This window comes from Haematobia irritans, chromosome 5, assembly GCF_050003625.1.
Source record: "Haematobia irritans isolate KBUSLIRL chromosome 5, ASM5000362v1, whole genome shotgun sequence".
Lineage (NCBI taxonomy): Eukaryota > Metazoa > Arthropoda > Insecta > Diptera > Muscidae > Haematobia > Haematobia irritans.
In genome coordinates, this window is record NC_134401.1 from 54,283,617 (window position 1) to 54,305,009 (window position 21,393).

General features: G+C 33.4%; 2 protein-coding genes and 2 long non-coding RNA genes across 6 annotated transcripts in view; 1 reads left to right on the forward strand and 3 right to left on the reverse strand.

Annotated features, from left to right (window-relative positions):
• Positions 1-11,861, reverse strand: part of Nipped-A (Transcription-associated protein Nipped-A) — a 28,632-nt gene extending 16,771 nt beyond the window's left edge. Inside the window, exons 1-11 of the mRNA XM_075313812.1 lie at positions 11,541-11,861; positions 11,256-11,441; positions 11,006-11,200; positions 10,695-10,861; positions 9,042-9,277; positions 7,977-8,349; positions 5,457-5,535; positions 5,259-5,402; positions 4,998-5,204; positions 4,323-4,940; positions 964-4,263 (exon numbers count right to left, since the gene is read on the reverse strand). Coding sequence (XP_075169927.1) covers positions 964-4,263; positions 4,323-4,940; positions 4,998-5,204; positions 5,259-5,402; positions 5,457-5,535; positions 7,977-8,349; positions 9,042-9,277; positions 10,695-10,861; positions 11,006-11,200; positions 11,256-11,441; positions 11,541-11,777 — 5,742 coding nt within the window. The 5' untranslated portion in view covers positions 11,778-11,861. The remainder of the gene's footprint in view (positions 1-963; positions 4,264-4,322; positions 4,941-4,997; positions 5,205-5,258; positions 5,403-5,456; positions 5,536-7,976; positions 8,350-9,041; positions 9,278-10,694; positions 10,862-11,005; positions 11,201-11,255; positions 11,442-11,540) is intronic.
• A 3,210-nt stretch (positions 11,862-15,071) lies between these two features.
• Positions 15,072-16,404, reverse strand: LOC142239449 (uncharacterized). Its single transcript, XR_012723032.1, has 3 exons — positions 16,076-16,404; positions 15,647-16,010; positions 15,072-15,582 (listed from the first exon to the last, which is right to left on the reverse strand). It is a non-coding gene; the product is annotated as an uncharacterized LOC142239449 (long non-coding RNA).
• A 416-nt stretch (positions 16,405-16,820) lies between these two features.
• On the forward strand, positions 16,821-17,681 carry LOC142239450 (uncharacterized). Its single transcript, XR_012723033.1, has 2 exons — positions 16,821-17,130; positions 17,280-17,681. It is a non-coding gene; the product is annotated as an uncharacterized LOC142239450 (long non-coding RNA).
• LOC142239447 (deubiquitinase DESI2) lies at positions 17,448-21,184 on the reverse strand. Of its 3 annotated transcripts, none has more exons than XM_075311238.1 (6): positions 21,010-21,184; positions 20,248-20,405; positions 19,900-20,127; positions 19,754-19,834; positions 17,878-17,966; positions 17,448-17,810 (listed from the first exon to the last, which is right to left on the reverse strand). In XM_075311238.1, exons 2-6 carry the CDS (start codon positions 20,380-20,382, stop codon positions 17,729-17,731), a joined length of 615 nt encoding a protein of 204 aa, XP_075167353.1. In that variant the 5' UTR covers positions 20,383-20,405; positions 21,010-21,184; the 3' UTR covers positions 17,448-17,728. The 3 variants fall into 3 exon arrangements, with proteins under 3 accessions (XP_075167353.1, XP_075167355.1, XP_075167354.1); XM_075311240.1 differs by lacking the exon at positions 21,010-21,184 and adding an exon at positions 20,903-20,926; XM_075311239.1 differs by lacking the exon at positions 21,010-21,184 and adding an exon at positions 20,763-20,883.
• Positions 21,185-21,393: the final 209 nt, after the last annotated feature.

Genomic DNA, 21,393 nt, shown 5'->3' on the forward strand with positions numbered 1-21,393 from the left:
CAAAACTTCTCTAAGTGGTTTCACTGCTATGTGGAACGCCGTTCGGACTCGGCTATAAAAAGGAGGTCCCTTGTCATTGAGCTTAACATGGAATCGGGCAGCATTCAGTGATAAGATAGAAGTTCACCACTGTGGTATCACAATGGACTGAATAGTCTAAGTGAGCCTGATACATCGGGCTGCCACATAACCTAACCTAACCTAGCCTATTCTTGGCATCCTAGTAAACGCCACGCCACAATATACCTCAGTCGAAGTTATTAAAGACCTCGAAAATTCTAATAAAAACAACACCATGGGGCTACCAATGCAACAGCGCCAAGTAACTGAACCATGAAGACATTAATTGGTTACCAGGTTGGTTGTCTGAAGAACATGTAGGTTAGGTCAGGTAAGGATTGCCGGCGACCCAAGGTGGTTCAGGTCCCGTAAAGGGACCCGTAAAGGCAGGACAGTGACATAGATAGTTTTCCAAGGTCTCATGTTGTTGTGGAGAAGTCACTATTCTCTACTAGTGGCGCTGGTATTAGTGAAGCGTTATATCTCCCGGTAATTATTCTCCAGACTTTTTCTCGTCTGGGTCACCTTATAGTATTTTCGTCTCCCTTCCATTTATCCACATCCCTTTGTGTCTCATGTGCCCATTCATACAACTCGGCCAACGTTAGGTATTATGGCAGCCCGTTATTTTAGGCCGACTTGGACTATTTTTAGTCCATTGTGATACCATAAGTGGTGAACTTCTGTCTTACGAAGTTCCCGATGCTATGTTTAGTTCAATGGCAAAGGAACCTCCTTTTGGCCGATATAGTTCATTTCCGAACTTTACTTTTCTTCTGACTAAAAAACGCATTTCTATCAATTTCCAGTTCATCCATAAAATCGCGACAAAGAGAAAAGAACTTAATACGCCCGGAACCCATAAAGTCGTTCCCCGCCCCACCAACTAGGAAACTTACTTACCTTATAATGACGAACAATCAGTTGTAAAATATGGAATAATTGCTGCATCGAATGACCCTCTTCAACAATTATTTTCTTTGTCCAATGCGTTAACATAGTATTACCATCTTCCATGCGTAAGGGCATCGCTGGGGTTAAAACATCCAATGCTTGTCGTACCACAGGACGCGCTTCCAAAGCATGACCTTTGAGCAGAGAATGGAAAACTTGCAATACAATTTTCTTATGTATAGCCAAACGGGCTATAATATGAGCCAAGAGCAAATGTCCATGATAACGGGCTGTAGGATCTACAGAATTTTTACTCAATAAACAAGGCCAAGCAAAAGTCATTAAACGTCGTAGCTTATTGCCTTGGGTACGATTGGTAGCATCACCATCGTGTATATGCTGGGAAGCTCTTTCTACTAAAAGGCAGGCAAATTGTAGCAAAGCAATCCTTACTGCATCATCCTTGGCATAGGGTTTCTCAGGATCGAAAACTTTGCTGTTAATGAATACGGAAACAATGTTACTTTCATCCTCTTGGAAGGGTGTGGGTGGAGCTCCTATTAATTTATTGCCTTCGCCTTTATCAAAACTCGCCACAAAACATGGAATCAAAATTGAGGTTATAATTTTAGCCTTTAACTCTTCGGACAAGGAGACATTATTGAAATTTTCTATAAAATAGAAAAAGGCTTGTCGCTTCCAATAGACCGTGTAACTTTGGGCCACTGTATTTTGGAGAAAATCTCGTAGAAAATAAAAATCCGGTATAAAATGTAAACACAAAGCCCGGGAAAGTTGAAATAATAACTCAATCTCATTGGTATTATGGGAGAAATATTTCAATAGGATCTTTCCCACCAAATGCCATTTATAGCTAATAACATTCTCCTGACAGCTGTTGTTCAAATTATATTGCCACAATTGTTTGAGGCAATTGATCAAGTCCGTTTGGACGGCTATCCATTGATCATCACATTCCATGACTGTATAGACAATTTTGATAGCTTGCTCTTGGACTTCTTGTTTCTGTTCATCGGACATAATGGAGCTATCGATTTGGCCACAACCAATCAAACGTATAAGGGCCTTTATACATTTGGGTGTTTTCAAAACGGCATGGAAAGGTTTTCCATCTTTATGTTTCAGTAAATATATGAAAAAACGATTCCACTGAGCATCTACGATATACATATCGGAAAGAAAATATTCCACTGTTTGTGTGGGGAAACGCAAGAGGAATTTGAGTAGTGGGGCCCGATATGGTGACGACGATTCAATCATAAGATTCTTCTCTGTCTGTAGGACCAATTGACATAGGTTCTCTATGTATTTGGGAGTGGCTGCCGTTATTTGGTGGAACATTTCTATGAGGCAAACCACCTTTTGTTCATATTCTCCTCCACGTATGGCAGCAAAGAAATTACCCCCCTGTTGACCTTGTTTGCAAATTTGTATGGACATTTCCAAAAGATTACGACATAATTCCAATATTTGCTCGCTAAGTTTTTCATTGAACATATGGGGGAATAGTTGGGTGAAATATGATAAACGTTTAGTGGCTGTCAATGTGAGATTTCGATAATCCCCCAAAATCATTAGCAAAGGCCTGATGCAGTTGTGTATCTCTTTTTTGTCAATTTGTATGCCGGCATTAAATCGTTTCATACACTTAAAGGCAGCCTCTTGCAGCTCCGGTTTCTTGTGATCCATTAGTTTAAATAGGATATTGATGATTTTGTCCTTATGTTGAGTATCTGTTATATAGTGACATGCAGCCAAGGCTCTCAAAGCACTTATTCGCAGGGGAACCAAGTTGCTAACATTCTTATAGCAATCCAGTTTCATCAAAGTCGCATCTTCCGCCTCGGATAGTGTTAAAAGTTCATGGAAAAACAATTTGTGATAGCTATTATTCAAATCGATAGTAAATAGCCTGGGCTCCAAAGTAGTGCAGAAGGTGTTGCCTTCCATTAATCCGATTTGAGCATTGACCGGTTGATGTCTTAGCAAATGTTTCTTGGGTGGTATAATATCGGCCAAAACTTCTTTGTGCGGATCCATTACTTCCGATACTGTACGATTCTGCAATTGTGCTATATACTTCAATGAGGCCATAGATTCTTGGCGTACCAAAGCATTGGGACTTGTGACTTGACGACATAGCTCATGGACCACATCATATGTGGATTTTGTTCTAATTGCTGTTATTTCTTCACTGGTTTCATATTCCTTGGGTGTCATGCATAGGTCCAAAAGCGATCGTAGATTTGTCTTTGCTATATAAATTGCTCCATTCGAAACCTCACCCTCCAAATCCATTAGGACAAACATAAAGGCCTTCACGAAAGAAAACAAATGCTGATACAGAGATCTTGGAGAAAATTGTTGATAGATAAGCTGTATGGCCTTACATCCTCCCACTTTGGCATACCAAGGCCTTTCATAACACAGAGCTGTCATTTTTTCCGACAAATATTGCATTAAAGGCAAACGACAAGCTCTCTCTTTGCTGCCCAATAAATTGGTGGCAGTATCCAATATAAGTCTTATACACAATTGGCCTGGTTTACACAATTCCTTTTCCTCATGGCCCATGCATATGGCCAAAGCATCGACCAATACCAAAGGATCTATACCATTGAGCGAGTAGTATTGTTTTACAGGAAAAGGTCCCGCCTGCTGGGCTATTGCAATCATGGTAAAGTGACGAGCAATGGCCAACATTATGGGTATAACAAACTCCCTCAAATCTTTGGTGGCCGAGGCCACAAACATTCCAGTTAAGGCATTTTGCAATGTTTTGCGTGCCTGATAGTCTTCAATACGATTCTGATTAATGGGTACATTGACAATATTGTTGTCCAGGAAACTGGGATGTAAAAAGAACTTCTGCAGCGTGTGCTTTTCATCGTCCAAATTAATGGAGGCAGCCAAAAAACAGCGTATAACCTCCCAGCTTTGGCGGCGATAAAATGAATCAGTGGCATTTGAGCTGAGAGCAGCCAGAGCAGTTTCAATGGCTTTGTCAATGGGAAAATCTATGGGTTTTTCATGCTCCTGGAAGTAGGCCACAATTGAGGTAGGTTGTATCTCACTATTCGTATACTGAATACATTGGGGTTCGGTCATCATTTTACGATTGCCACCACCAAATTTTCCCAAAACACGAAAAGCAACCATGGCGGCATTGTCTTGGTTACGTAAAGTCTTCCAAAGGGCCTGCATTAAGGCGGCTCGAACAGGTTGTATGTGGTCATATAAAAAATCCGGTTGTAAATTATCAACACATAATTCCAGAGTTCTTAAGCCCTAGGGAAGAGAAAAAATATTTAAAAAAAATGGGGGAAAATATAACCTAATCAACATACCTGGCTAACCAAAGTGGCTGATCCATTTAGAGCCGATACCAAGGGATCCATTAGCATGGGTAGATAAGGTAATAAGGAAGACAATCTCACTGGCACTGTTAAACAAAGCTCAACAAAGAGATCCTTCATATGCTGCTTATGGAAACCACTTTGTAAACGATTTAGGCCTTCCAATAAATTTGGCAATAAAGGCAGGAATTCTTGATATAACAAATCATGCGAACCACCTCCTATGGAACGAAACAAGGCACGCAATAACAAAAAGTAGTTATAAGGTTCCTCTGCTGTCAAAGCCAATTCCATTGATTGATTAACAATGCTATGTAAATGGGGTTTAAGCATTTGTTCATTTTCCACGGGGAATAGGCTTACACTGCCAAAGACCAACTTGAAAAGTCTTAAATATAGATTGGATCTTTCCACATTGGTACCCATTTCATGCATTTTCCCCAATAGATATTCCACCAGAACAGTGGCAAATAGAGGTGATGTTTGGGGATTGGCCAAAAATGAATTGGCTACAATTTGTAGAGAAGAATTTTTGTGAATACGTTCAACCATAAAATCGATAGTTGTGGCAAAAACTTCTTGAAAATTTTGAGGATGCATCATAAGGAACTGAAAAAACATCAAAAATTATGAATTTATTTTTGGAAGAGTGCATAATACACTTACAATTCCACTGAAATGTTCCAACACTTCTTTTTCTTCCTTTGATCTTGCCATAATATTTGAGGTTTTCATTTGATTAGCCGGAGATGTATTAATGGAGTAAATATCTAGAGCTTCCATGGCCCAATGGACCAAGTCTATATAAATACTAACTTCATAGGGTTGGAAAAGTTTCTCTTGTTTTTGTTTGGTAACATCAATAGAAGGTGACTATAAGAAATAATTTTTTATAGAAATTTAAATTTTCTTTTTTCAATTTCCTACCTTGGAGCTTACAAAACCCCATGTTATAGTTTTTACACCACCAACTAAAGTCTTGACCAAACTACGATATTCCACAATATTCAAAGAACATAGCATTTGATTACCAGTTAATTGATTTTTTGTTATAGAATCAGCATTATTGTCCTGAAAATTAGGGAGTTAAAAACAAATTTGACAAAGAAATTTTGAAAATATTACAATAATAGCAGTTTCCTTGTTATCCAAAGTTGATGAAGAGTTTTGAGCTGGCGATGATGAAGAGTTCGTTTGGGCTTTTCTGAAACCATTGAAAAAAGTTAATTAAAAAAAGCTTCAACGAAAAAACTGTAACCCCTAAATGCCCTAGACCAAAGATTTTTATGGATTTTTTGGAATCACAAGTTGGTCAGGGATTTTGAATTTTTGTTGATACATCGAAAATTATATAAAATTATGCTAAAAACAAAAATACAATTCCAGAGGTGGTTGTTGCAATTTTACAAATATAACATTTTTCTTTATATAAAAAACGACTCAATATATTTGCAAAATTCTTTCGTTGGTTTTTTTGAAAACTAAAACAAAAAAATGGAAAATGATCTACACTTTTGTATTTGGTTTACTTTCAGTAGCAAAAGTTTTGTGAGTGATCACGAGTTAACGTCCCTTTTGCTCTAGGAGATAAGTTTAGGAGATATGACCGAAATATATTTTTTTATATATAAAAATGTGGATTTTTTTAGGATTTTAAAGGAATTTTCAATTATTTGAGGGTGATGAGGAATTAACCTCCTTTTCGCTCTAGGACGCTTAGTTTAGGAGATATGAACAAACGATTTTTGTCATATATTTTTTTAGTATTTGGATGGAATTATCAATTTTTGGGGTGATCCTGAATTAACCTTCTTATTTTTTAATATAAAAATTTGGATTTTTTAAGGATTTAGAAGGAATTTAAAATTTTTCGGAGGTGATTACGAATTAACCTCCTCTTCGCTTTAGGACGCATATTAAAGGAGATAAGCCAAAAGAAGTTTTTCATATAAAAATTTAAATTTTTTTAGGATTTGTCACGAATTAATCTCCTTTTCGCACTAGGACGCATATTTAAGGAGATATGGCCATATGGAGATATGGAATCTTTGGAGAAATACCAATTTTGATGGGGTTATCTTTTTTTCGGGAGGGCCTCGTCCCCATAACGTATAGCCCCCATATAAACGGACCCCCAAATTTGGCTTGCGGGGACTCTAAGAGAAGCAAATTACATCCGATCCAGCTGAAATTTGGTACATGGTGTCAGCATATGATCTCTAACAACCATGCAAAAACTGGTCCACATCTGTCCATAATTATATATAGCCCCCATATAAACCGATCTCCCGATTTGGCTTGCGGAGCCTCTAAGAGAAGGAAATTTCATCCGATCCGGCTGAAATTTGGTACATGGTGTAAGTATATGGTCTCTAACTACTATGCAAAAATTGGTCCACATCGGTTAATAATTATATATAGCCCCCATATAAACCGATCCCCCGATTTGGCTTGCGGAGTCTCTAAGAGAAGCAAATTTCATCGGATCCGGCTGAAATTTGGTACATGGTGTTAGTATATGGTCTCTAATGACCATGCAAAAAATGGTCCACATCGGTCCATAATTATATGTAGCTCCCATATAAACCGATCCCCAGATTTGACGTCCGGAGCCCCTTGTAAGAGCAAAATTCATCCGATTTGGTTGAAATTTGGTACGTTATGTTAGTATATGGTATCCAACAACTATGCAGGAATTGGTTCATATCAGTCCATAATTATATATAGCCCCCATATAAACCGATCACCAGATTTGACCTCCGGTGCCTTTTGGAGTAGCAAAATTCATCCGATCTGGTTGAAATTTGGTACGTGATGGTAGTATATGATATTTAACAGCCATGCCAAAAGTTGTTCATATCAGTCCATAATCATATATAGCCCCCATATAAACCGATCCCGAGATTAGGTTTTGGAATCTCTTGGAGGAGCAATTTTCATCCCAGTCAGTTGAAATTTGGTACATTATGCTAGTATGTGGCCGTTAACAACCATGCCTAACTAGGTCCATATCGGTCTATAGTTATATATAGCCCTCAGATAAATCGATCCCCAATCGCACAAAAATTGGTCCATATCAAGTTCATAATTGTAAATAGCCTCCATATAAGCTACCCCCATATTTCAATTCTGGCTCTCTACCACGTATGGATTAACTCACAATATAGAAAACGATGTTAAGAAGTTATAAGATACCACAACCCAAGTAATTCGATTGTGGATGACAGTCTTTAGTACAAGTTTCTATGCAATCCATGGTGGAGGGTACATAAGATTCGGCCTGGCCGAACTTACGGCCGTATATACTTGTTCCTTATGTTTCTTCTTTAAAAAATGGGATAGGGATTTTGAGATATGGTATTTTAAGTAATTCAGAAAAATATAAAACTTTTGAAATATTCAATTTTGAATTTTACTTTCATTTTTAGCACAATTTTATATATGATATATCGACAAAATACAAAATCTCTAACCACTGTGTCACACTTCTTCATTTAAAAAATTTAGGGATTCTTTTCGGTTTCACTTTCACAAAACGATATAAAATTAAAAAAAAAATGATCATATAAGGTTTTTTTAATCTATAATTAAATATTTAAAAATTCTAGGGGCATTTAAGAGTTTATATCATTGAATATTACTTACAATCTCTGGGTAATCGTAGGCAATGTTATTTTGGCAATAGTTTGAAATTTATATACAAAAACTTTCAGCAATGTTGTCAATAAATTTCTTGCTTTTAACGGGTCCACTTCACTGTGATGTCTAACACAATCGACCAAATTTAATAAAAGTTTACAAGACATTGTCTGAATGCCGGTGGCCAAAGATTCATCATGGACATTTTTCGAAAAAAGTTTAATAGCTTTTTCGAGGACATCTAAACTTAAACTTTGGCGTACATGATGTGCCAAGTCAGCCAATGTTGAATAGGCTAGGGGTCGTATTGAATCCAACGTAACACCTTTGCCTATTAGTAAGTCCTCATCAAATAAACGTTCAATAGATGGAATGAATTCTGTAAAATAAATAAATGGGTACATTAAAAATAAAAATATTCAAATGAAATTATCAACTTTAAGTGGCAAAACCATTTTAATGTAGCAGGTCAATGGACAAAATCCATATTAATAGATTATGTACAAAGATTCGTAGAAATAGAAAATGCAAAACAATGCACTATATTAAAAGTCAGTAAAGGCAATGGGGAAACTCCGTAAATTGAGCATAAAAATACGAATTTTCTATTTTCATTTTTTAAACCTCAAAACAATTCTCACAGATAAAATTTTTTGTCGATTGAAGAAATCTATTTTTTATGACTAAACAATTTTATTTCATCACTTTCTGGCCGATTCGTTGGCTTATTCCCGCTTTTTCAACAGGGTTTCAAAGACAAATTTTGTTGTTTTTTGCATCACAATTATTTCATTTAGTTTATATAAAAAATTGACATTACGTCAATATTTGATCTTAAATGGACCAATAAAGAGAATTGAAAAAATATATCTATAGTAAGACAAAGAATAAATAGTTCTCCAAAGTTAGTATTTACGGGAAACTATTTTCAATCTTTAATTGACCTGTTATAGTCAGTAAAAGGTTAATTATCTAAGAAAATTAATAACAATGATGTGTATCGAAAAATAATAACACATCTCCAAATTTTATTGCTTTATCTTAGTTTTTTCTCTTGATAATTATACTTACTTTGCCTTAAGTCGGTAGCAAAAATATGACGTGCTGCTATTAATAATTCTTTTCTTAAATGTGCTGCTTCCTTTGGACATAAATGCATTAGACTTAAGATTCCACTTGTTACCGAAGCTGAATGATTCATAATATTTTCTTGAAATAATCTCACTATATAGGCAAGAAATGAGAGAGTTTTTATTTGTGCACCCATAAAATCGATAAAAATTTCCTTATTAAAAAATTGAGAGTTCCTAAAATGAAAAAAAAAATTAATACAAAATATCTTAATTTAATTTTTTAAATTTTAAAATACGGCGAAATTAGTCCGTCTTAGGTATATTGTCTTTATGTCGATTTTTAAACTAAATTTAGAAAGGTAGAAAAGTTCAAGACGTTGAGCTCAATTCCCGGTTCGACTACGTTTTAACCATCCTTTTTGGCATATTTAATTTAAGAGAAATTCACAACAAATTTAATTATATCTAAGAACGTGAAATTCTTCTTTCCTTCAATAAAAATTAAAAAAAATTAACAATTTAAATATAACATAACAAATAAACTAATTCAAACTAAATTTAAATCAATATAACATCAATTTTACACGCAAAAATTTTTTTCTCATTCAATTACGAAATTAATTGATCCAATTGTTTTTTAAATTGAAATGTCTTCACTCACAGAAATGATAGTATCAATTAAAAAATTAATTCAAAGTAAATTAAAAATGAATTGATCCAATTAAAAAAATTAATTGATACTATTAATTTTTGTTTCAGTTAAACAATTTGATGAATCAATTAAAATTTTAATTGAAAATTTTTTTAAAACTCAACTAAAACTTTAATTGGAAACATTTTCGGGATTTTTTTCTGTGTAAAAATCATTTAAATCTTTATAGAATTTAGAGGAGGTCTTCGTTTAAATGTCCCACACAGTACAGATAACGAAATATAAAAATAATTCAAATAAATAAATAAATAATAGTAATAAGAAATATAAATAAATAATAATAATAATAGTAATAATAAACATAAATATATAAATTAGAAAAACGGAAAATATATGGAAGTTTTAATTGGGGAGACATTTAAAACAACTTTATTTCGAATTGACATCAAATTTAAATGTTGTCAGCCACCGTGGTGCAATTCTTTTGAAATTGAATTGAATTTGCTTTGAATTCAACGCAAGAAAAATTAAAATAAAAGGTTAAGGAATGAACTATTTTAATCCAATAATAAACAAACTAATATAAATCAAATTTAAAACAATATAAAACCTATGTTCCGATATTCGGAAATGCTAAATTGTTTTCGATATCAATTCAAATCAATATGCCTGTATATTTTTCCGTGAGAACATTTCAGAGTTGCTTCACTATCTGCTAAAAAAAACTCAAAACGAAGATTTCGCAGTTATCCCGTCCAAAGATTTTTATATGGTGTATAACAGTTTTTCATGCGATAACTTGATGATAGTACCAGGCTTAAAACATAAGTTAAAACATAAGTTTAAAATAATTATGTTTGATCAGAAGTTCAAATTGCAGCTGGATTGAAGATGAAAAATAAATTGTTGCGATTCCGAATATCGGAACATCAATTTTAAAAATGATATAAATGTTTATAGTCTCAGTCTAACTATCCAACATGGTAAATACATTCATACCTGTGAATTGTAGAGGGCTGCAAATTTATGGTGGTCATTATTAATGGTATAAATTCGGAAACCTCCTGATGTACAGCATTCTTATAGATCTGATACATTAACACCACAATAATGGGTAATTCTTGTAATACCCTCAATGATAACATGCCACGTGGTAACAAATTATACTGTAAAAAGGAGTAATAATAAATATTTTAGAAATATTTAAAAAATTTAAAATTTCAATATACAAATTTGATTAGGACATAGTGTATACATAGCAATGGCAATTTGTCCACATTCGTCCGCGCACACTAAATATTTTCACATACCATTTGAAATGTAACTGGATCTGTGGGATTTTCAATATGTATAGATTTGATGACATATGTTTCCGACAATAATTGCTCCATATTCAATTCCTTGAGGTCTTTGATTTTAATCTGTTGTGTAGGCTCAAAGATTTTGTTCATGTGATTTGGTAATTCAGTATAGATTTTCTTAACCAAAGCTAAAAATTGTTGAACCTAAAAGAAAATTGTAATCAATATTCTGGAAAACAGAAATAAAACCATTACTTACCTCATTATTAAATGATGGCCGAAAATTTTTGTGCAATTCTATAATAATTCGCAAGCACACTAAAACATTTTCCTCATTGTCGATTTGTAAGATATTAAGCATTAGCGATATAATAGATTTAACATGTTGTCTTAGATTCTCACTAATCGGAAGACGATGTATCATTTCCAAAATAAGTTTTCGCACCTAGAAAACAAAAACATATTAGCCAATTTGGTTAGTTTTGCGAAAGGAAGAGGGGGAGGCGAGTATTCGGTTTGCTTGGAATACACTTCTTCAACTCACCTGATGTGCTTGATATTCCTGTATGAATTGTGGTTCTCCATCTTGCAAAAAGTGCATAAACGCCTTTAGGGAATGCTCCAAAAAGGACGGATAGGAAGAACTTTGCACAACTACCTCAAAATGTTCACTTAATTCCTGGGCCGCCCGGAGCTTCTTGTCATCGGTGGCTTTGCTATCTGCCAAGATTGTAACATAACTTCGAAAAGTATTTAGTTGGAAATTCTCACTATGTGCCATATTGGAAACACATTAACATTTATTTCACAAGTATTTTTTTGCAATTGTTTTGTTTGATTGTATTTTTCAGGCGGACAGTATTTGTTTTTGTGCGAGTCAATTGTCACTTTTAAAATTCTACCCAAAATCGAAAGCGTTCCATCGTTCCCCTCACTCCATCGCGAATACGTCTGACCAAACGTCGATTGTCAAGGGTAAGACGTGTTGGGGGGTAGTTGTAATGGTAAACAACCAAACCGAAAGCATATCGATAGTTCGATAATTCGATTATTGATAAAACCACCGGTTTTTGCAACATTAGCTCTGTTCGGATATTCAATCATTTGTAATAATTAGGGTTGTTCCTTTACTTCATTCGTAGTAATAGCCATACATTAAAATATTTCATAAATCGCTTCAGCCAAACGCTGTTTGATAATTGCGAAGATAAAAATAAACGAAGAAAATAGTCCCAATTTTACGTCTTCTTTTTTTACAAATTTAATATACGACTATTCAAATTCAAATATTTATTTAATCAAATATTTATTTAATCTTGAGCATTGATAGCTTGAAGTAAATTACAAATTATACAATTTATATCTAAAATTTACAATAAAGTTTAGTTTATATACACCCAGAAAACATATTAATTGCCAACCGAAAGTGAGTGGTGCCATCAACTATCATGATATCTGTCAGCGCAACTAACATTTGGCAATTGTAATCGCATGGTAGTATGTTGGACCATTGCATTGGTTGTCGTAATCTCATATTATTTGTTTGGTTTGTTGGTACGACCGACCTCGATATTATTTATGATTACACCCAGAAAACAAATTCGTTGCCTCAACCGAATTATTTGCCAACCGAAAGCAGGTGGTTCCATCAACTATCAATGATATCTGTCAGCACAACTAACATTTGGCAATTGTAACTACATGGTAATATGTTGGATCAACTTTGCATTGGTTGTCGCAATTTCATATTAATTTTTTTGTTTGTTGGTGCAACCGCCCTCGATTTTCTTTACTATTATACTAACCAAATTCCAATATCAAATGAAAGGGCAGATTATATTGAGATTTTATTAATTTATTACAAGATTTACAATCATAATAAACTACGAAAATAAATACAAAAGGTGCTAACAACAAAGGCTTTTGATCTACATATATGTGAGATCAATTTACATTACAATTTACAATTTTTTATACGTAATGTTTGTATATCAATGACAGATGGTTATTAGGTTGCAATTATGTGGTCGAACTGCAGAACCTAATACAATATATACTTGCCAAAAATTTCTTCCTTAAGCCTCTAGATATAAATACAAATCGACTTAGACTCGTCCTGTATTCTTTTGTAATATTCCTTTTTTATAATTCGGTGCGATACTTACCTGAAGGCAACTTCTTTTCTATGGGATAAACTTTATTCAATGTATTGCGGACTATTATCAAGTAAATGCTGTTCCCCGTTTTGCAAATTTTGTAGTGTCATACAATTTACCATGTCGATGTTGATATAAATATTTATTTGTTGCAACAACTACCTTACGCCCGTCCTATAATTGAACTAAGATTCTATTAGTATACTCAACTTTTGGTTGTACCAGCCATTTGTTGATTCCCATGATGTAGGTCTCATTATGCTGGTGGTTAGCTCAACAATTTTATGCAGCATAAAGCCAAATTTATCGGCATTGGTTATTGTAACCAATTGAATGGTTATGGGAATTTCGTTTGGATCCTGTGAACTTTTTTATGGCCGTGTTGGATATATAATGGGGAAAATAATCAAAACATTGTTCTTGTAACAAAAAATAAGTTACTGACATCATTTCCTCATTGTAATTATCGAATTGCAACCAACCATTTCTCTGGGTGTACCCTAACAAGAAAGGTTTTTGACCTATATGTGAGATCAAATACAGATGGATGAAATAATGCTTGTTTATTTTTATTGGGGTATTTTCGTACGCCAATGGTAGATGGTTATTCTGTTGTCAAACTACAAAACCTAATTCAATATATACTTACCGGAGATTTCCTCCCTATGCCTCTAGTTATAAATACAGATCGTCTTAGAACCGCCGTTGACTCGGGGTCGCTTGCCATAAAAAGTATTTGTGTTTGTTGGTGAATGAAGCCTGAAAATATTATGGAACTTGTATAGTATTGTTTTTTTTTAGTCCAGCTTGAGGATTAATGAAAAAACTCCAGATGTTTTTTTATTTGAGTTTTATTTTATTGAAGCCAATACTTCGATTTGAAATCGCCAATCTTCACCAGGGCCAGGTACTCAACAAATAATGTTGTGTCTCTCTTCAGCTAAAATGTCAACTTGGGTCAAATTTGGTTTATGCCCAGTTAATGCACAGTGGGCAGCATTGGCATCGACGACATAAACTGCTCTCTCCCTTAAAATCCTGCTGAAATAGTGATCCATTTTTGCTGAGCAGTTCATAATTATGTGCTAACTCTTGCAAGTTTTTACGGGGAAAAACTCTCCAGCAAAAACTTGCAGCTATTCTGCTTCTCAAATGTCTCTCTCTTTTGCTGGCTTTTTGAATAGACAATATAATACATATAGATGAGCCATGGATGTCAAACTATGTTTGGCAGTTCCGAAGATTAAGAATAAACGAGAAAAAAAGAGCACGCTTACATTCTCCTTCGTTTTCCTTTTTGAAGTTTGCCAATTTTACACAAAATTAGAACGTTTATGATGTACCAGAGGAGTTATAAATAAATTAATATATTAAAAGTTCATATTGAACAAAAAATTGTGACCAAAACCGCAAAAATACGAAATTTAATTTTGAGCAGCATTGCTCTTCATGAACAACACAAAAGAAAATGCACGAAAATTAATGTTGGGGACTGACTCTTTACGAAAAAATCAAAACGAAATGTCAGACACATTTTTTTTAACGAGAATAGTGGATCATCTATATGTATTCTATTGTCCATGGCTTTTTGTAGTAACCCAATAAACACAAACGTTTGAAAAATACTAAAATTCAATAATTTTTCAAACATTTTTTCAAAGGATTAGGGTAATATTCAAGTTGAGAAATTGTTGAGAAAATCGCGTTCTCAACAAAAAACAGACATTACCCTCAACAGTAAAATTCAACACAATAGCAATAATTTCTCAATTGTAATCCTCAAATTGAAATGCATCGCTACTCAATAATTTCTCAAACAGTTTTCAATGTGATAAAAATAAAAAATTAGCATTGTTGCGAATACTTTCAAACCACAATTTGTATGAAAGTCAATCCTAGTTCTAACTGAAAGTCAATACTAAATTTCTAGAGATTTTGTAAATTTTATTATTTTTTTCGTTAACAAATATAATAATCTTAAAAATAACATTAATAATATATAAAAATAATAATATAATACCAATCAAAATGTAATTATCTTATTAAACGTATTAATAAATAAAATATGAATACAACTTTAAATATCTTAAACATTTTTACATGTATAATTCCATTTCCTCCATAATGTTGGTGTCAAATAACTATTAATTAATATCCTGGCAATTTGAAATAATTACTATCGAGGAACTTGCTGGCTTGTGTGTTAGAATAGATTCCAGCAAGAGGAAATCACAAAATATCAAACTGATGACGGGATGTAAATTGATGTAAAGCACATTTTCATCCAGTTCTTGATATAGGAATTGTTGCACTTTGTTTTAATTGGTTGCACCTTGTAAGTTTTCTGAAAACTTTTCTTTGTTGTTCCCTTCATCGGTTTTTCATCGGCCAACATCTTCCAAGAATATACCATCCAATGATTTTAGTTTTCTGCAAAACAATCGAGTTTTGTGATTTCCATTATGTTTTCATTTCACTTTTTATTTTGACTTACCAATTTGTATTTCTTCCAACTGACCACGTACTTCGTGTTTTCCTCAAGAACGTTGGTGTTACAAAATTGTTGTTGTTAAAATACTGGCAATTTTCAGGAACTTGATGACTAGATAATTGGAATAAATTTCCAGCAATTTCAATTCACAAAATAACAAATTAAACCGATGATGCGATGTAAATTAAACTATCGATGTGATGCGAATTATCATCCAGTAGTTGTTGATATGGAAAAGAATAAATACCAAGTTTTTTTGGTTGCACTTTGATTTATGGAAACTTTCTCTTCTCGATAAGCCACTATCATTTTTCATCGGCCAGTCTCTTAATGTGTCCAAGAATCAGCATCCAAATATTTTAGTTGTCTGCAAAGAGATTTGATTTTAGTGACTTTCTTAAAGTTTTCATTTCGTGTTTTAGTTTTACTTACCAATTATTATAAGCAATTTCAATTGATTATTAAAAAATTTCCACATTTTTTTATTTCTTCCACGAACTTTGTTGTCCAAAGTAGTATTGAAAACCATGTGGTTTTTTCGTTGCATTTCAGGGTAGTGTTTTGTCAAAGTTTTCTCCAATTATCTTCAACACATTTTCAAAGTTTTCGTCAACATTTTGCCAAATTGGTTGTAATTCGCAAACAATTTGAAGATGTATTGAAGATGAGCTGTTTCAAGTCAAGTTGAATTTATGTTGAAAATGATATTTACCCTCAAACTGAAAAGGTGTTGCATTTGAAAAACGCTCATTCTGTGTTTATTGGGAAACGAACGACTTCCAGAAAAAATTGTTTTAATTATCAAAAATTATCGGGTGCTCAAACAGTGCTTTTATTGACATCACTGGTGCAGCTGTTTACTAAAAATATAATTATTGGAGAACGTATTGTCCAAGCACCGTAACGCAACAAACAAAACTGTTGGAAAATAATACATTCGAATATTGTATCAAAAATATGACATATAATTCTTTGCATAAAAGCATTAGTAAAAGCTAAAATAATTGTGTGTGTTTCTTTTTCAATGATCTATTGACGCAGTTGTTGTTGTAATCCTTTGGATTTGGTATTTTCGAGCTTTTTGGGGAAATAGGCATACTCCAAATGGGGGTTTACAGTCCTTGAACGAGGTTGAAACCCCTGTGTCCGCTTCGCTCCGGACCTTAGACCCGACTGCAACGAGAGTGGGTTGCAGTTGCAATAGTCTGTAGATCGCATTATTAAAAGATATTTGTGTGACATCTATGTCGAAGCAATGTGTCCGCTATAATCTCATTATGAATCCCCGTAGCCTTATGAATATCGACCTTATGAATATTTTAATGTGGTATCACATTGGACTGAATAGTCTAAGTGAGCCTGAAACTTAATCGGGCTGCCACTTTAACCTAACCTAACCTTGGGTTTCTGAATAGGTGGTTTGTTTGGCTGTTGTGAAAAAAACATCTAAATATGAAAGATGGTCCAGGCGAATACAATTGTGGTAGGTAAGTGTACATAATTTACTCCACTGTGCCGTTTGTCTGTTGTGTTCATAATAGTGTTATAGGTAGTTAATCGTTAGACTTAAGTATTATGAAAAAAGTAACACTGACAGATTAGGGAATAGTTTGATGAGTAACTATTGGCTTTTTAGGTATGTAATGGAGGACCCGCCCTGGTGCAAACCCCAAAGTAATTGAATGTTCCATATTATCATGGAATTTTTGGTTGATAAAATGGAATATGCATTCCTAGTTCATAATGGATACATCTAACACTACAAGAAACCCTAAAATATTAGGCCATCAAATAAAACACATCATTTTTAACTCTCAATGTTCTTAGTATTATGTTAATATAATCTATTATCATCGTTTATCATTTTCGTTATTTAATCATCAAATTATTTTTGTTTTGTTTCTTTTCTTTTACTAAAATTATATGAGTTTCTTGTTTTAGTTTTTTTTCGATTTTTAAATAAGACAAAAAAAGATAAAAATTAAAAATATATGAATATATATATGTATGTGATTTGTATGTATGTATATAGTACAAATTGGTGCATTGTTTCGATTATGAAGAATGGCCTTGTTAGGCCCTGTCTCAAAGGGGGCTATTTTCAGAATCATCACGCTCTTGAATAGCAGTTATGCTCTGCTGTAAGGCATTCGGAGTTAGCCATTCCCTATAAAATAAAATAACTTAGCATTAAAGAAGGACACTTTTAAAATGTTTTTGTACGTTCGACTTACTTTGGCAAGCATCTTTGTAAAAAAGGTACACATGAACTGAAATGAGCTAACCGATTTACCCAACTGGGGATTTCTTGGCCGCAAAGGATCTGAGAAATATAAAAAATGTTAAATCTTAAAAATTGTTCTACATTAAAATTAAATCAAAATTCTAAATCGAAAATTATGGTGGCTTGAATAGTTTAATACATTTATATTAATATCTTATAATACATTTATTCTTGTTGAAAAAATGGGATATGTAATCTGTGAGGCGCCTTCGATTTTTCCTATCGTCTTTGTCCATATTGTTTATAATATAAAGGGCGTTATTTTTTGATAACTTGATACGTAGGGCAACTTCATCTTTTCCCATATTTGTTAACTGAAATAACTTATCGGGTTTATTTAAAATTTACAAAAGAGAGCATCTACCGAAGAGTATATAGGTACTTACGCCAAATGTAAACTTTTGATAAACAACATAGGCGAGAGTAGGATTTTCGAAATCGAAAGTCCAATATCCATATTCAAAACAATTTACTGACAGCATATCGAAGGAATGAATATGATAAAAGTATATGGAAACTCTACATTAATTTTTTTAAATATGGGGTAAAAGTTTAAATTGAAAAGTCGGGTTTTCCTAAAAAACAATATTTTGCTTGCACTGCATGTGTATGGGTCCATTTATTCGTAATTACCAAGGCATATTAATATATAAATACACGTTTGTTTCAACTCAATGAGCTCAATCAATACAGAAAATGATCAATTTTTTTGGCTCAATTATTCCGATTAATTACGTACCGAATTAGAAGCGGATTGAATAAAAAATCCTACAGAATGATCAAGGGAAATTTGGGGTTTACGGGACAGTATAGCTAATTTCTCCTGTAATTTTTAGAGGGCCCAAAACTTGCTTTAAGTCTCAAGTTGCTCGGACACATAACAATTTTTAGGACGCTCCAGGAATAAGCATGAAGATTTCTTATGAGTGCGAAATCTAATTATGGACCGATAGTCAGATTTTTAATAATTTTTTAATTACATAGCAATATCGATATAAAACGATATATATTTCTAAACACTCAAAAGCAATATGGACTCGTTTTAAAGATTTACCTTCCAATGACATTACAGAGCAGAAAAAATCTGCTAGGACAGCAAAAAGTCCTAAACCAACAAACTTTTTCTGCAATTTTTTAAACTCTATTCCCCTAAAACTTGTTTTAATTTTATTTTTTTTTTTCAAATTAAGGCAAAACAGCAAACACAATATATGCTGAGCTAGAATATAAATAGAATAATGTTTGAATTTTTATCATACGACAATTGATAATTAGGTTTGTAATATTGTGTTCGACTTGAAGGCGTTTAGTACTACTGTTAAAGAAAGAAGGAATATGCAAAAAGCTATTTTTGGATATTGATATTTTGGGCACGATTTTAAAAACTAAAAATTTGCTATACCAGGAATTGCAAAAATATGAAATCAGAGCGTAGGTTAATCCGGAATTACAAAAATATTACAGCAGATCCCGACTGCTATTTTTTTGCAGACAGATTTTCTTAGAGCGTAGGTAAATGCGCCTCTCGATTATACCCGCATAATTAATGCAATCAGGGATTAAAAACCCCATTTTATTAGGGTGCACCAGAAATTCTAAATTCTTTAGTTTGCTGTACGTTTTTTTCAAAGCTATCAATGTATGGTCCAAGAGGACTTAATTGATTAAATAAATGTTTGAATTGAAATTTATAATCTATTTTGTATGGACCTATTCAAAACAAATTTTTGGACGCTTTTTAAGTCCATATAAAAACTTTCTTCCGATTTTACCACTTTTTACACTTCTAGACTATCTAATAGTTTAGACACATAATATAAACCTACCTGAGTAAGTGCACTGGAGAAATGATTGCAATTATTGTTCATTAAATGATAACGATCACCTCTAAATTGATTTCCCAACTCCTTAAAATGAATGGAATATATTAGTAATATATAGATTATCATGGAATATATATAGGAGTGCTAACCTCTACAATACGACGGACTTCCTGATAAGTGAAATCTGTACATCCTATTTGTATACTCTGTCTGAATTGAAACTGATCGCCCAGTTCATCGTGGTCCCTTGGTGTAATTTCGAATACTCCAGTAAAGGGGAATGGATGACCTCCATATGCGAATTCTGTGCCAAAAATTTCTACTCCGGAATGAAAGACTCCCAAACCAATAGATGTTGTGTATTCGTTAATCCAATACTGTAAAACCAGCCGAAACAAAATAAAAGCAAATTATTAATTACCGTCATACCAAATCACCACAAATTAGCATATTGCCTTGATGATGGAAGCTGTGGTGAAGAAAGTGGACCTACTTACCATATCGTATACATTTAATATGACAGGTTCTCTATTTCCAGTATTCGAGGGTAATAATTCATCATTCCCACTGTCTTTCGATATGCCCAAACAACTGGGAAATGGTAAATTGCAAGGAAGACCGTTCGAAAACATCTCGCATTAATAATTATTGCTAACTGAAATAAAGAATATGTTTAAGAAATGAGCAACGAGAAAAGATATCCAAAACAAAGGAGTTTGAGTTATGGAGCCCTCATTTGTAACATATTTTCCTGCTTATGCACAACACTGTGTATGTAGGTATGTGTATGAGTGTATTCCCATTCTATGCACGAGAAGAAAAAAAATCGATGTAAAATGATAAATTGCTGTAGGTTGAATGTGCGTTCCCTGTGATTCAATGACAATCCAATGAATGAGTGTAACCACATATAATTTCTATAAAGAATATTGTCAATATTAGTGCCAATTTATTATTAGCACAATTGGATACACTTGCGGCTATATTTTATAGTGGGCAGCATTTTATCTACCAGCTAAAACCACACAGCAGCCACTTGCTGTTAGAGATTTTTTATCGTTTAGAATTCATGTTTCATTCGTTCCTTTTAAAATAGTAAAAACACAACAATCTTTCTTCCAGCTTTGTTTCTCGTAGAATTTTAAAAATTACTTTATGGACATTTGCAACTATTTGTTGTACATCAACGTTATACACGCAACACACACACTCACGAACGGAACAACAGAAAGTAGTATATTGTAAGAAACGCTGCTTACCTTACGGAAATAATTCTAATTAAAACAACAACAAGAACAACTGATTTAGAATCAATATTTGATATAGAAGTAGGTTAAATAATAAATATTACTTCAATTAACATCCAATTTTTTTTTGTTATTTTTGTGAGTTTTTTTATGTATCACTGACTGTCTTACTGTCACTGTCAGATAAAGTGTTTATTTTTTTTCATTCATTGTAGGCCAATGTTGCCATTACTATTCTCTATTTTCTTTGCGCAATTCTTATTTTCCCTGTATTCCCAAAAATATATGTTCGTGTTGCCACATATTTACTGTTTTAATGGAGCTTTAACACATATAGATTTGTTGCACAAATTCAAAATTGAATTTATTTCTGTAGAAACCAGAGAATGAAGCCGA

Excerpts from the sequence above, each read along its gene's own strand:
- LOC142239447 (XM_075311238.1), bottom strand. The coding sequence starts at position 20,382 with ATGTTTTCGAACGGTCTTCCTTGCAATTTACCATTTCCCAGTTGTTTG. Across the intron at positions 20,128-20,247 it reads TATTAAATGTATACGATATG|TATTGGATTAACGAATACAC; the intron begins GTAAGTAGGTCC and ends CTGGTTTTACAG. Across the intron at positions 17,967-19,753 it reads TCTCCAGTGCACTTACTCAG|ATCCTTTGCGGCCAAGAAAT; the intron begins GTAGGTTTATAT and ends TATATTTCTCAG.